The following is a 16140-nucleotide window of genomic DNA, read 5'->3' as shown; positions in this document are numbered from 1 at the left end:
TTGTCTCTGGGATGGCTGGTATGAAACCTTGTAATAAAATGTCACATTGTGTACTTAGTTCCTCATTTAACTGGATATTAACATGACTCAAATCTTTGCACGTGCTACATGGCCAGCAAGAAAATTCTATTCGCCAGTGACAAGTTCCTTAATTTAAGTTTCTGAAATAAAATCCTGAATTTAGTCTCCGAAGAAATTTGTTGTTAAAGCACATTTTTGTGTCCTTGTGCATAATAAAACAGGAACTACTCAATTATTAAAATTCGAGGCTCCAACAGTCCTGGTGCAGGGTTTCGACCTGAAACATTAATTCCTTCCCTACCACCCCTCCCCTCCCCTCCCTACCACCACCCCCCCCCCCCCCCAAAAAAAACTCCCCCCACAAGTTCTTGCAGCAGATTGTTACTCCAAATTCCAACATCTGCAATCTCTTGTCTCTGGGTTCTAAAGTTGTTTCCTTTATGGCTTCCACTCCACACAGGCCTAGTCAGACTGAAATGGGAAACCTAATCAAGGGGATAAAATCTTGAAATTGGATTATTCAGCATTGAAATCAGAAGGCATTTTTGCCTCCCCAGTTAGTGGAAACTGGATAATACTTGAAAAGTCTGTATCAGTTTTGAAGCTGAAATCTGAAATGTTGAGCATGACTATTGAGAGGCAAATAAGTGGGATTGACATGCAATTCAGCCATGATCTAACTGATTGGAGCAGACTTGAGGCACTAGATGACCCACTTGTGTCCATCTGTCTATAATAAATGCCAACATTTTGAGAATTCATTTATGAAGGGTATTGTTGCATTTTAATCATAAGTTATAAATCAAGCTAACTGCGGAAGATTTAATTAAGATGTATTCTGTCTTTTTGCAGCAAGTTGAAGTAGACTGCCAACAGTGTATGCTTGAAATCCTCGACACAGCAGGAACAGTAAGAAATCTTATTAAACAAATTGAGTAGCTCACTGCCTTTAATGTACTGTTTTGTAGTATTATATGGATGGTCAGGAAATTCTTTGTTAATTGGTCACTTAATTATTAATTGTCCTTTTGAATGTGGAGTCTTCAGTTCTGCTCTACTGACCAGGTTTATCCTTACCAGAAGATGCCACTATAAACATGTAGTTTGGTAGGCAGCTGATTACATAAAGTTGATCTGATAATGTTTCCTTCAGCTTTGATATTTATTTGTTTGCCTGTGCAATGTTGGCAGAGCAATTATTTCAGTGGGAATTAAGAATCAAAATGGATTTGCACAGTTGGGGAAGGTTCTTTTTTAAAAAAATAATCTTGAGGGACTTTAGTATTCCAGAATATGGTTTTACTACAAGCCTTCATTCACCCTGCAAATGATCAGATTTGAATTTCATTTCATTAGTGAACAAAATGGGATATGAATCCATGATGTGATTTGCCCCATCCCTGTTAAACTCTGCTTGCTATGCCAGTCTCTCCTGGCTCTGCTGAATAGTTCTCACTATATCCGCACTATTCCAGTGTATGGATCAAAGGAACATTAATTGTCATTATCAGCATGAGTGCCTCCCTAAAAGTTGGTTTTGCAAATGGCATAGACCAGGACATTCAAATGGTTTGAAATATGCAAAATGGATCTTGCGGCACTTGCATGTGGTGATTAAATAACATATTGCAATTTTTGTCTCATTAATTTTCTGCAAGTAATTTCCATGTATAATGTATTGCATGTAATATTCTGATATGCTACGATAAATGTCAGATATTTGGTGTCTCTTGCCCTGTATGTTGATCTTTTCACATTGGCTCCCTTCCATAATCAAAATACCTTCTGAGTGTCCATTGAGCTGCTGCTGGAGACTGGGGAAGTCTAATAGTTCTCCTCTACTTGAATCTTTAGTTATTTCAGTGTGTCCTATGAGCAAGCAGTATTTTCAGTCATTAATTGCCATTTGGTATTTATTTGCATTTTCATTTGAATCCAAAAATGTATAATTAATTTTAATCTGTGTCTTGAGTGATGCAACTCTTCAATTCTCGGTCTGGCATCTAACCAAATAGAATTAAGTACTGATGTTGAAAGAGTTGCATGTCTCTGTACCAGAATCTCCTATCATTCACATAGCAATGATGTTACTGAACAATTAAGTGATGTGGTCAGGTTAAAACTGAGTGCCAATAAGACCAAGATTCAGCAAAAAAGGACCAGGCAGCCAAAAAAGAACAAGTGGCCTACCTAAACATGAACCAGCAAATTCTGTGTAGTTTTATTTTGGGCCATGCTTACAAAGGATTACATAGAATTGTGTTACTGAAACAACAACAACAACAACAACAGGCCAATTGGTCAATCCAGTCTTTGGTAACTTGCGCTCAGCTTGAAGTTTCTCCCATCTTTCCTCTACTTAATATACAAACATAATCCTGTTTCCTTCTCCCTGATGAGGATGCCCAACCTCTCCCCAAAAAATGCATCTGTGCTACTAGTTTCAGGCACTCCATGGTAGAGATTCTACATGCCTAGCACTCTTGGATAGAGGTTTCTTCTGAATTCCCTTCTCTATTGTAATCCTAAACATGAAAGTTTGTGTTGTTGGACCCAACCTGAAGTAGCAGCCTACCAGTTGAATGATGCAGCCTGCCCAACTTCCCAATTGTGGATAATTCAAACTTTAATTTTCCTGGGTGGGGGAGAGGGCAGTCTCTCTAAATGTTAGAGAGCTTAATTTACTAGAATTCTGTATCCTGGCTGACAGAACCAACAGTGGTTCTGTCCTGCTGACTGAGCTCTGGTGCTCCCTCTGGTGTTTAACCAAATACTACAATATTCAAATTTAAACTTGACTTTTCAAAACTTCAAATCTCAAGTATAAGATACTTCAGAAGTTTTTTGCAAACTGGGTGAATGTGGGTAGTTCTTTGTGTGGATTGGTGATGGAAGGCATAATGGAGAGACAGCGCAGGTAGCATGGTTGGGGCTGTACTACATGAGAAACCAAAAGTGCAAATGTGTGTTATGGTTTAGGATATGCACAGCTAACTTGTTACTTATTGCTTTAGTCACAAACCATGGTTAGAGCTGCTTAATGTATGAGACTAGAAAAAGCTGCAGTTTTAGTCCATTTGTGACCCAAATTCCTTTGTCATATGCAACAAAAGATTTGATTTTTACTCTGTGGTAGTAGTCCTGTCTCTAAGTAGGTTCAAAGCTTGTACCACACACTGACCTGACAGAAGGATAATGGAGCTCTGATTCCTAATAGAGGTTGACATCCACAGGAATGCTCCATTTGGTAGATGTGAGTGACCCCTCTGTTTACCCCCTCCCCAAACTTTTATAATGTACACTTCGTGATAAAATAGGAAATCCTCTTGTAGTATTGGACTAACAGCTGGTAAAGATGGTTGCATCCAGTGTTTGATGCATAGCAACAGGTCACAGGAACAAACTTGAAGGCATTGGATTTCCTTATTTGTATTAATACTTGGGTGCTCATAAGCACTGTAGAGATCTTTAAACTGATCAAATATTGTTTGTTTTCCTTTCAGGAGCAGTTCACAGCAATGAGAGATCTGTATATGAAGAATGGCCAGGGGTTTGCACTAGTATATTCTATAACTGCACAGTCAACGTTTAATGACTTACAGGACCTGAGAGAACAGATCTTGCGAGTCAAGGACACTGAAGATGTAAGTAGACTTGATTTTAATTTTGTCTTCTGAAATTAAGTATTTCAATTCTTGACCTATCACAATCATCTTGCCTATACAATTTAGTTCCAATCTAATAGTTTTTGTCTGATTTTGCCAATACATCTGCTACCTGCTTCGTACCTGTGGAAATAGAAGACTTTATTTGCTGTTACACTGAAAAGTTCAAGCTTTCGTTATTTTGATGCTGATTCAGCTTGTTTAAATGTACATTTACGTTTTGTTGGTATGATTGGTATTGGTGCTTATTATTTTCTCCAAATTCCGTCCTCTTACTAACTTTCATTTTCTGGGAATGTTTCCAAATTTTCAGCACTTGACTTTTAGACGAGTTTGAAAAATTCCATGTTTTTAATGAGTTGCAGACAATTGTGTAGTCTCTTGACGAGTTTAATAATTATTCTCTAGTAATTTACAATTCTACAAATCAATGTAATGAAGTTGAAAACACATTAATATGAGGATTTAATGTGGTTATAATATCCATTGTTTATTATTCTAACAGAATATAATGTAAACAGATCTCCTAGCTCCTCTTTGCACCATCACTGATTTGGCAGAACCCTTTTGAAACATTACAAAATGTATTCCCTTCATGAAATTTGCAATTTCCTTTTATCTTCAAAATATCCAAGCTTTGTATGAATTGGCACAATATTTAAGTTGCTTTTCTGCAATGTTCATGCCAAAGTGCATAACTATATAATAGAGCTGAAGATATGATATTGCAAGTATAGGCTGTCCTGGGTAATGGATAGTTTCCATTTTTATAGATGTCCATAAGTTGATTTTTGTCTGTAAGTTGGAAAAAGGCACATAACCATACCTCTCCAGTATTGTAATGAATGGCATCAAAAGCACATAAGACTGAGAACAATTACAACTAGAGAAAAAGGAAACTAGTAAGAACAAACATGTACATGTGTTGGACTTCTGAATTTAATAATGTTATGGGAATTCATTTGTACGCAGGGGTGTCAATAAGTTAGGTGTTCATAACCTGGGGATGGCCTGTTTGAAACTTGGACCTGGTCCTTTTGGGGGTGTGGGGAGAGGGGGAGGAGGCAAAGGGAGAACATCAGCTTGCATTCATTGATGCAGTTCAGCCCAGGTTGAAAAGATAATTACCTGTTGTAAAGGAACTAGATTTGGCCACTTAACCAAATTTTCTCTATCCTCTTACACCCCACCCCAAAAATAAAACATTTTAAACTTTACAATTTCATCTCTTGTACATGGGTTGGATGCTGTAGCAGTTCTACAACATCAAATAGTCATATTACCTTTTGGCTCTTTTACATGTGATGCAGCAGGTTTTGTGTGCATGTATGTGCAATCTGTACTTCAAGAGTAAGAAAATGTGAACTGTTCAGTTACTTTTTTAAAATGGTGTCCTAGAAATATTTCTATGCAAAGTTGTTTTGTGTCAGTTTCTATGTACAAAAAAGTTGCAAGATTTCAGTAGAGCAGAAACCAAACTATTTCCTGTTGTGTTTGTAGTGCTTCCAAGTTATAACAGGCACATCCACCCTTACAAAAGGGCATACTTTCATCGTATGCATGTGTCTGTTGCTTTCTTCCTCCACTCTTTAATTTTGCAAACTTAGAACAGATCTCCATGGAACTCTGCTGGATGCAGCCACTGCCTCTTCCCATAGCCACCAAATTCATCATCGTCACGATCTGCGCATTGTTGAAGTGGATCATCTCGGGACTATACAGTGCTATTCAGCTTCACCTTAACTCAGATTTTTGTGCAGAACCTTATCAAATGTCTTGAAGATCAAGTCACTTATTCAAAAGTTGTTAGTGTCTAATAAAATTGGTTTTAGTGAGGCGCAATCTATTTCTCCTGTACATGGACTGTAGAAGGACTGGAATGGCAGTGTAATAATGCTTGTGTATTTTAGCTGTGTTAGCTTAATGGAGCTATTTTCTAAATGTCACTCCTTTATTTTAAATTGTAAGATCGCATTCATCTGCCCTCTTAACAGAGCCTGTTATTTTTCAACCATTAAATCTTTAGTCATAGCTGATTACTGCACCACCTTGGGTGTCATTGTAATGTATTTACTAACAACTATTTAAATAGTGTTTTTTCTGTCATAGTTTATCATGATTACTTTTGTATTCAAATATTTCTCTTCAACCTCACTGGCTTATCACAGAAACTTGGAAGCTAACTTAGCTGTGCAGCTTTGAATAAATCACTCAGATTTGACCTCTGCACTACAGGACATTTAACTTGCAAAATATATTGGATGAAATTCCTCACTGAGGATTACTTGCTACCCCACCCACTTTCTCCTGGCCACCAAGTATGAAGAATTCTTCAAAAAAAATCTTGTATTGACATAATTTGCAAGGAAGTCCTGGCTGGTATTCAACTTTAAAGTATTGGAATGTTGGTCTTGGCTTCTAACCATGATCAAGTGCTAAAGTCTTTGTTTCTGCTGTCTACAGAGAAGCACATTTTGTTGCTGCGTGACTCTTTAGAATTTTTCTTATGTTGGTAAATGTGAACTAGTTTATACTTAATTGAAATTAGGAAAACATTCCTTGTGTGGCCTTGCTACTGGAAGAGATGGGTGTTTAATAAATTAACATGAGCATATTTGGCTTCTGGGAGTGGACTAAATAGTGAAGTAAAGTGTACTAGTGACTGCTCAGATTTTAAGTGAAATTAATGTTGGAGTTGGACCCTGCATGGAACCCACGTGGGTGCTTTCCTGTATCACTGGCTTGAGAGGTAGTCTGCCCTTGTGAAGCAGGTCTTTATATTTTCAGTTCTTGACATTGTTCATGCAGGAAGATGAAATGAGTTGTTTTAGTGACAGCTTTAGTAACAAAGTTATTGTAATTGCACTTCATGAAGACTGTTCTGAAGTCAGAAAATGAGTCTTCCTAGAAGAGAAGGAAATTTTGTGTTTGGAGATGATGCAATGGATTTAGTCCTGACAATGTAAAAATGTGTTCACTAAGAACTTTTAATCACAAAAATATTTGATATAGGTTTGATAAGGAAGTTGGGATACAGCTAAATATCCCATGAGCCAATAATTGGACAGGTCCAGCTTTTGTATTAAAAAAACATTGTTAATTATCTCCTAATATCTTAAGATTGAGGTGGAAGCAGGAGTTCATACATTCATTAATGCAAAGCAAAAGGGCAGAGTGAACTAATACTTGGGTTTGCCTAGACACATCCTTGAGTAGTGAACAGGATGTTAAGGCTATTTTTTTTTAAAATAATGCCAACAGGATTTGCAGCTTTACAAATAGAGTACAAACACAAAGTTTTAAGGCTTGAACCTCAGCTGAGGTCCCATTCTGGGTGAGATGCTTTCAGAAGGATGCTGAGGCCATGGGAAAGGATAAGAGGATTTCCTACAATGGTACCAGCAGTGGACTTCAGTTATGAGGGACTAGAGAAGTGGAATTGTTCTGCTTGGAAATGGGAGTGTTTTTGGAGATAAGGGGTGGATGAGGTTTGAGATTGAGGGTTTGGAGTAAAATAAGTGAAATGAGCTACAGTAGGATCTGTGTAACGAGAGCACAATATAGTTATGTGTATCTGAAGACTTGGTGACTTTAGTATTGGATAATTTGTTAAATTTAAAGCTGTTTTGGGGGCAAGAAGTGGAGTACAAATAAGTTAACAGTTTTACAAAATGGGCCAAGGATGATGCCCAATGGTTTCTTTTTGACTCAACTGGTGAAAAACCCAGGTGCTATGGTTAATGCCAATCCTTCCCAGCTCGTCAAATTGACTGGTGTTATGTTTGACACTTGCAATTATCCATTCACCAAAAAAACTGCTGGTGTAAATGGTTCTTTGTTAAAATGCTCTACCTAAAATGTAGTAGTGGGCAATCTGTTGCTAATGTTACAGTAGGAAACTACTTTCTACAAATATGGTACTTCCTTTTTCATTGCTAGAAGTTACAGCACCAAAGATTCAAAATTAAACTCAATTTATATAAACTGATTAGCATTACTGTTTCAGAGCAAGACCCAGAATGTAGTGTGTGCTTTTTGACAGTGGTGAGGAAAAAATGGAGTAATTTTGGATTCTAATAAACTGTCTTCACTAAAGGGTGGCTTAAATGCCCATTTTGTTTAGGGAAGGTGGGGTGGAGAGAACTAATGGTAAATGCTAAAGTATTTAATCTTTTGTTCTTTTCCTTCCAACCTTGTGCAAAAGCACAGTAGTGTAACAGTTAGTGTAATGCTTTACAGTGCTAGCGACCCGGGTTCAATTCAGGCCACTGTCTGTAAGGTGCTTCGGTTTCCTCCCACATTCCAGACGTAGGGGTTAGGAAGTTGAGGGCATGTTTTGTTGGCGCCGGAAGCATGGCAACACTTGTGGACTGTCCCCAGAACACTCTACGCAAAAGATGCATTTCACTGTTTCGATGTTCATGTGACTAAAAGTTCACTTATTTGCAAAGAGTGACCAACGATACTTTGACATTCAGAGAAATAGTGAGTCTAGCTACCTGAATTTAAAATAAAAATGCATTGCCTCTGATATTTGAACCCAATAAGTACCTAGTTTTATTTATGTATATTTTTTATAGCTAAACTTGTGTGACTTGGAGCATTGAAATGGTTTGTAAACAAACCCAAACAAATCTAGCTGAAGGACTTGTGGATTCTTTGACATTAATGATACTAATTGAACATATGCCCTTGAGCTGTGTACTCAGAAGCTGGCAACCCAAGAAACTAGTACTGTTCGCATTTGTGCTTTCCTCATTTTTTTTTGGTCTTGCGTGAATCAGGTTTGTATTGCATAGGTTTTAGAATGTGATCACAAGTAGGTTCATTTTTGTTCAGCAAAGAATGATTAGACTGTTCCAAAGTTGAATCTTTGCATTTAAAACCTAAATTGCAGGAAGGTGTTCATAGTCTTGCATTCAATTTGCCTTGATATTGCAGTTTTGTTCCTGTGAAATCTTAAAGGCCTCATACTTTCATGTGACCAGTCTGTAATAAACAGTCTGAGATTTGATTGTTGGTGAAAGTGAAGTGGTTCTTATTTTTAAAACTTAATCAGAAATTGCTCTTAGAGGAATGGGTGTGTGCTTTGTGGTAATGTATTGCTTTGAAGCTAATATTCCACTGTGGACATCTGCCTTTTTGGTTGGTTGCACAAAAGTGTTTCTGCTTTTTAAGCTCCTTGATTGTCACGATTACAGGGATAGAAGAAAATCTATTTCCTGTTTGATCACTTTTTTTGCAAGTGTACTCTATTCTCACGAATGGAATTGCTGTAAAAAGGAAATGTTAATAATTTTACATAGTAAGCCAAACGTTGCATATGTTTAACTTGGTACAATTGGCCTCAGTCCTAAGATTTGGTTTACTACCTTTCCACCATTACAATATGGAATTGGGGTTTTTGGGTGATGACTACATCTGGAATCTTCACTTCAGAAAGGATGTCAGTGCCTTGGAGTGGATGCAGAGAACATTTTCCAGAGTAGTAATGGGGAAAGGGAATTGAGTCATGGAGAAATGAGAAACACCTGGGTGGTTGTTGTTTAGAAAAAATGATTAAGTGGAAATTTAATGAGCTCAAAATAGAGATCTTCAGGGATGGAAAAACTATTAATTGGAGGCTAGTACTGAGATAAACATTGGAGAGTTGGCAAGTGGGTGGTAAATGACTTGAACAAATGATCTGGAATGGTCTGGATGAAAGGGTGAATTTGGTAGTAACTTTCAAGAAGGGTGTAGACATTAAACATACACTTTAAAGGAAAACTTGCAGGGTAAAGGGGAAGAAGCTGGAACTAATTGGTTAGTTCTTTCAAGAGCCAGCAGAGTATAAAGTGACAGTTTTGAAGGATGCTCTAATGTTCTGAAATTTAAAGACTATTTTGTAGCCACATGAAATATGTTAAGGAGTTAATGTGCACTTCACGCATGGTATAATGAACTTTAATTTTACCATGTTACCATAAAGTGCTGATGAGGGCTTTATGGACACTATTTATCTTGATTTGTAAGCCATGTATTGTAAGATTGCGATAAGTTCTGATTGTATCCATATACAGTAAGATACCACACTGTAGCACCAAATGTGGGCATGCAGTAAGATTCTATAGTTGAGTGCATGGCCTTTTAAGCAACTGTTCTGTGTTGGAATACAGAACAGACTTTTGCAATAATAGTAATGCTATTTTCTATTCTGCAGCCAAGCAGAGGGGGAGACAGCAGCTTCAATCGCACCTAACAATGTGATTGAAGAGAATGTAGGATCCTAAGGGGGAGAAAAAATTAAACTGGCAGATTCTGGATTTGAAACAAATGGGAGAATGCTGGAAGATCTCAGCCAGTCAAGCAGTATTTGTGGAACAAGAAAACAGTTAATGTTTTGGGTCAAAGAGCCTTCCTTGGAACTGTTCCCCTAAGTTGGGCTCTTGCCTTGGCAGAGCAGTGTGGAAGGCTAGGGTTTGTGCCAGATTTCCAGCACTGCAGTGCTGTCAGTAATGCCACTCTCCATATGTAGTGCTTTAATGCCCTTTTAACACTAATTCCATTAGCACTCTTGTTCCTGGAACTGCATTCTGAGCACTAAGCAAGGTACTATTGTATGAATGATATTTGGGAGCGAGTGTCACTGCAAGCATGTCTGTCCAGCATGAGGCTGCTTTATTGGAACAAAAATTTCTTTACCAATTCAAAACCCTAACATATTATTTGTAAAAAAGAAAAAAAGAATCAAATTGTGTAGTACAAAACCTTCAGCCAATTCATTAAAAGGCAGTTTATATTGTTGGCTTGCATCATTTAGATGTTTTGTTTTTCCCTCCCTCACTATTTGCACAGGAGTGAAGAATTTGTCAAAAAAAACATTGGGCTAGTTTCTCAATTTTGTGGTTTAAGAATGCAAAATCATTTGTTCTGACTTGGTGCTGAAGTAGAAGATGAATTGTGGGACAGACACAGGGCCAAATGGCCTATTCCTTTTTTTTTAAAAAAAATCAATTTTCAAGTGTTTGAAATGATTAAAAGCATTGAACCTAAAAAAAATTGCCTTTCCCTGAAATCTGCAGGTGGATTACACTAGGTTTAACTTGGAATGGGGTTGGAGTGTTTTTCCTCCTCCTCACCTCCCCCACTCCCTCCCCCCCCCCCCCCCCCCCCCCCACCCCAAATGTAATAGGGAGTCCGGAGATGTCACTCTGCACGTCCAAATGGCTGAATGTTGAAAGTTGAATGACTGCCACCCATGGTGACAAGGCCAAATTCAGTCCATGGGGATATGCACTTCTGTGCCTACATGGCAACTGTATAGTACATCTGTCCATTGTAGCAAAGCAGTTTGCAGCCAGAAATTTATTGATTTCCAATGGTTATCAAAGTTTGCCAGTCCTTGGACCAGTTTAATTTTGGATGAGCATCTTGCAATTGGTAAGCTTTTGTAGGACAAGCTTTCAGTGAGCCTGCGACAGAAAACTTTAACTTACAAACTGAGCTGTACCTTGATATAATGTTGGGAATGCTGAAGTACTCTTCACCATAGATGTCTAATTGTGCATCCTCTTGAGCATGTGTTCCAAAGAGTTTAGCAGCTGACTAGCTCACTTTTCTGCTAATAGCACTCCTTAATCTGTTGCTAGGTGATGTATGAAATGTCTGAGGTGACTCGTCCCAGCTTCCACATTGGTCTGAGATGTAGTGTCACTTAAGACTGAGTACTCAATCCCTTCCATGGTTCTGTACCCTTTTGTCCTAAAGGGCTGTTTTTAATTGTGAATATGCAGTCTCTGTAGTCAAATTATAACCTTTTTTCTTAGTATTTAATTTGTAGCAATTATTGAAAGAAAAGGCTGAGCAAAAACACTGTGAAATGTATAAAAAGCAATTGATCATAGCAGAATCCCAGACCATATGACCTGACTTCATGGCACACCTAACAGAGGACGAGCATTTGCTACCTGGCCTCCTCACTACTTTTATATAATAGACAGGGAAGGAAATGATTAGGATGGATGCTGTTCCAGTTATGCCTATTGGATAGTTGATTATGGATGCATTTCTATAATTAGAACACTATTATAGTTTACCAACAGTGCAGGTGAACTTGGTGTGGAAAAAAAGTGGCATCACCGATGATTTTTTTTTGAGTTGGAGGGTGTGATTTCTTTGTTTTGAATTCCAGCAGCGTACAGTTTAAAATTTTAACTTTGCAGAACAGCAGTCACATTTCAATGCTCACCATGGTATTGAAATTGCATATGTTAGCTGATTCTGTAAGTCATTGAAATGATACCTTGCTGTGTGCCAGACTTTTTTCCCTTGTGTATTGGATTCCTTATGTCACTGTATTGGATTCTATTACATGTGCTGTACTTCAAGAGTGCTGGTGTATGTTGAGAGATTAAACGAGGTCTCCTTGCAGACGGTTCTGTCTTTGTTAATGGATGTCATTGGGGATGTGACTGATCTCAACATTGATTTTAATTATCTATAGTTAAATTTTAAAATTGAAACTGGGTTGCATGTAATCCAAAGTTGCAATGACACATGGCTAGAGCAATGAAACAAAGTTTGTACATTAAAAACAATTATTTAATTTTAATAATTCACAATCTTGTAGCAGGTAAACCAAAGCAAGCACGTGCATCATTTTAAATGCATTAAGAAAGATGGAAAGAAAAGCCTTGCTTTTTAAACTGTTTTGAAACTTCCATGCCCTGAATGTACTTTCAAAGTAATGTGATGTCAGGTAAATGGTAGCCAGTGAACTAATGCACTTACTAGTGTATGAGGGACAAAGATCAATCAAAACAGAACTATCTTGCTTGCTTTTATGAAACGGTGTCACCTGAGGACAGACGATGCCTTGTTTTAACCTCAGTTTTTTACAAAGGCAATTTTCATTATCAAAGTAATTTATAATAGGAAAAATTAAAGAACTTGCATGTAACTTAAATGTGCAGCTAGCTCTTTCACCATTTTTAATGAACACTGTTCTTTTTAAATATGCATACGTCCTATTTTGACTATAATTAGGGTGCAAAGTAGAGTTTAGTAATTTACACCCTAAATCAGAGACTAGTACAGTTTTAAAGTCAAAGTTGAGTTTGTCATATGCACAAGTACATGTATGCACAGGTGCAATGTAAAACTTACAGCAGCATCACATACAGCATCATAAGCAGCTTACACAAGAAAAATGTATAAAACAATTTTTACAAGAACACAATTAAAACTAAGTCCATTTTAGTGCAAAGTAATCAGTGTTGTTAAACTGTAGTGATTAGGATTGTGCCAGTTGGTTCAAGAAATAAATGTTCTCGAACCCAGTGGTGTGCGACTTCAAGCTTCTGTACCTCCTGCCCAATGGTAGCTGTGAGCAGATGGCATGGACTGGATGGTGGGAATCTTTGATAGATGTTGCCACCTTGAGGCAGTGGCTCATACTTCCAATGATGGGGAGGGGTGTGCCCGTGATGTATTAGTGGATGTTCATGGGCAATTCTTCACTTTTAAATCAAATACAATCATTGAATGGGACTAAATAAACATTGTACCTGAGGTAGAATGTTAATGTTTTTAAGCACAAATGTGAAAGGTAACTTTAAGTCACTGCTTTAGTGGAGCAAGAAGGATATTAAATCTCGCTTAATTTCTCTTCTAACATTGCACACCAGTGATTTAGATTTGCATGGGTTTTACAACTTCTGTTTCGGTGTAAACATGCAGTTACATTAAAATGGAAAGTACTAAGAGTTGCTGTGCTTTTGGAATCATTGGCTTAGAATTCAGCAAGATATTTAATTTGAAGTACATTAAGTTGCTTCATTAAATATTATGGTTTTATCAATTTGTTAACCCCAAAATTTTAGAATATAGACATGACAGCATAGTACAGGCCCTTTGGCTCAGAATGTTGTGCCAACATCTTATTCTGCTCTAAGATCTATCTAATCCTTTTGTCCCAGGTAGCCCTCAATTTTTCTATCATTCATGTATCTATCTAAGAGTCTCTTAAATGTCCCTAATGTATCTGCCTCCATCACCTCTGCCAGTAGTGCATTCCATGCACCCACCACTGTTTCTTTTTAAATTAAAAAGCAAAAAAAACCTGCCTCTGACATCCCCCCCCCCCCCCCCCCCCCACCCCTATACATTTCCTCCAATCTCCAATCACCTTAACATTATGCCTCCTCATGTTAGCTATTTTTGCCATGGGGGTAAAAGTCTCCGACTGTCCACTCGATCTATGCCTCTTATCTTGTATACCTCTATCAAGTTGCCTCTCGTCCTCTTTCATTCCAAAGAGAAGAGTCCTAGCTTGCTCAACCTATCCTTTTGACTGTTCTTGGACTATTCATAAGATTTCTTGGAAAGTTTAGAATGTAGCAGTTAGCGCGACGCTATTACAGCGCCAGCAATCAGGGTTTGATTCCCGTCGCTGTCTGTAAGGAGTTTGTACGTTCTCCCATGTCTGCGTGGGTTTCCTCCGGGTGCTCCGGTTTCCTCCCACGTTGCAAAGACGTACGGGTAAGTTAATTTGGGTTTAAAATGGGTGGCGCAGACTCGTTGGGCCGGAAGGGCCTGTTACCACACTGTAAATAAAATTTTAAAAAAAATTGAGCCAGTTCTTTGGATGATCCTACATGGCAATTTTATAATTCATATTCTGATTAAAATCAAGAGTCTGTGGGGAAAAATTAATTATGGAATTTGTGACACTGCTGAAAAAGATAATTGTTGGATGATTCAGTTCATTTCTGCCCAGCTATAAGATTTTCTCCTATTGAGAGGAGGGATGTGTGTTCTTACTGAAAAAAATTGTTAAAATGGGAAGAGGCAGTTTTCCTTAAGGATGTGATTTACAATTGAATTGTTTAGAAGGCCATATTTACGTCTAAATCAGGTCATGAAATGGCTTAATTGTAAATCCAAGACTTTGCAACATGAGAGCTCATTTGACAGATTTTGTTGGCAATTTGAAAGGGCTATCCAGACCCACACCCAGTTATATTTCCAAATTAGTCATCTTGTACAAGAAGTGAACTTGAGATCTGCCACGGAGCCAAATATTTCAAAGGATTTTATTTAAGAAAAATGATTTGTCCATGAATCATGGACCATTGTTTTTAGTGCTGTTTAGTGAGATATCTAAAAATAATACTGGACAGATATTGTTTAAATCTTCCTTGGCATTGAAGAGCAGCAAAACTGTTTAAGGGAAGTCTTAAAATGTTGAGTTAGTGTGGTGTTCTAAAACTAGAAGTGTTTTGGCTTGCCCATTTGTCCCCTCCCCGCTACAACTGGTATGTATGTCCACTGTAATAGATTCTTTTTCAGCATTACAGCACATCAGTGTTCCTGCAATTACATGCAAACTTCTAAAACAAAAACACTTTGCCTGTTTTTGCTGTGCTGCCTTGTTGCCATCCTGTTCTTTTTTCAATTGTTTATACATGTGTTGAATCTATGTAATATTTATTGTGCTAATCTCAGGTGTACAGCCATTGTTTACATTTTAGTTCCTGTCTAATGCCAAGGAGCAAGCTTTGCACATCTTGATTATGCGTATACACACCTCCAATAGCTGGATTCTGAAGTTATTAGAGGATTTAAATTGAGAAGAGATTAAGTTGAAAGGATTTGAATGATCAAGCAGTTTGCAACCAAACAAAGTTTACAAAGTGGAAAAAGTACAAGTGGACATCATCCCTTCCAGGAATGTATTGTTTAGCTATGGTAGCAGGTTGGTGCCCTGATGCTGGGCTGATCAGCATTGATAGAGCCAAATTCTCTTGTGGAGATGTTAAACTTCCAGTCATTTTCAATTCAATCATGGAAGCCCACTTGTTGCCCAACTCTCTGGTTTAATGAATCTCAACTTGCTGGAGATCATGTTGTGAAGTTATGGTCAGGGAGTTCCAGGATATGACTTCTGCAGTGGAAGAATGTTAAGTCAGGATGGTACTTAACTTTAGTGTTCCCAGTTTTCCACTGTCCTCATCCTCTATTTTGGAGGTGACATTGAAGAAGCCTTGGCATAGTATTTTTAGAACATAGAACAATCACAGCACAATTCAGGCCCTTCGGCCCACAAAGCTGTGCCGAATATGTCCCTACCCTAGGAATTACTAGAAATTACAAATTTTTGTGATAATCTCCTCTACTTTAGTGATGTACCTCAAAATTTGGAGATATTAATGCTGTTGAGTATAAAGGAAGTGTATTAGACTTGGTTAATTCATATTTGTTTGCAAGTGATCACATCTACCATTTAAAGCTGCTGCAAATGGATCAGCCCACCTTGGTGAGGATGATGCCAAGTAGCTTTTTTCCTTTTTCATTGTTTCTCATCTGTCTAGTCTAGTAGCCTTGTCCTTCAGATGTTGGTCAGTGGTTGTGATACTAGACTGATGTATTCTGTGCTAGTAAAGGAAAGCAGACAAGTTTTCTTGTCCACTTT

General features: G+C 37.9%; 1 protein-coding gene across 1 annotated transcript in view; it reads left to right on the top strand.

The window, feature by feature from the left end:
* Positions 1 to 16140, top strand: part of rap1aa (RAP1A, member of RAS oncogene family a) — a 100481-nt gene that overhangs the window by 72895 nt on the left and 11446 nt on the right. The window contains exons 4-5 of the mRNA XM_052034482.1: positions 874 to 930; positions 3525 to 3665. Of these exons, the coding sequence (XP_051890442.1) occupies positions 874 to 930; positions 3525 to 3665 (198 nt within the window). The remainder of the gene's footprint in view (positions 1 to 873; positions 931 to 3524; positions 3666 to 16140) is intronic.

The sequence above is a fragment of the Pristis pectinata genome, chromosome 20, assembly GCF_009764475.1.
Source record: "Pristis pectinata isolate sPriPec2 chromosome 20, sPriPec2.1.pri, whole genome shotgun sequence".
Taxonomy (NCBI): Eukaryota; Metazoa; Chordata; class Chondrichthyes; order Rhinopristiformes; family Pristidae; genus Pristis; species Pristis pectinata.
Note: the sequence above shows the minus strand (reverse complement) of the source record. Positions and strands in the feature narration are given on the sequence as shown.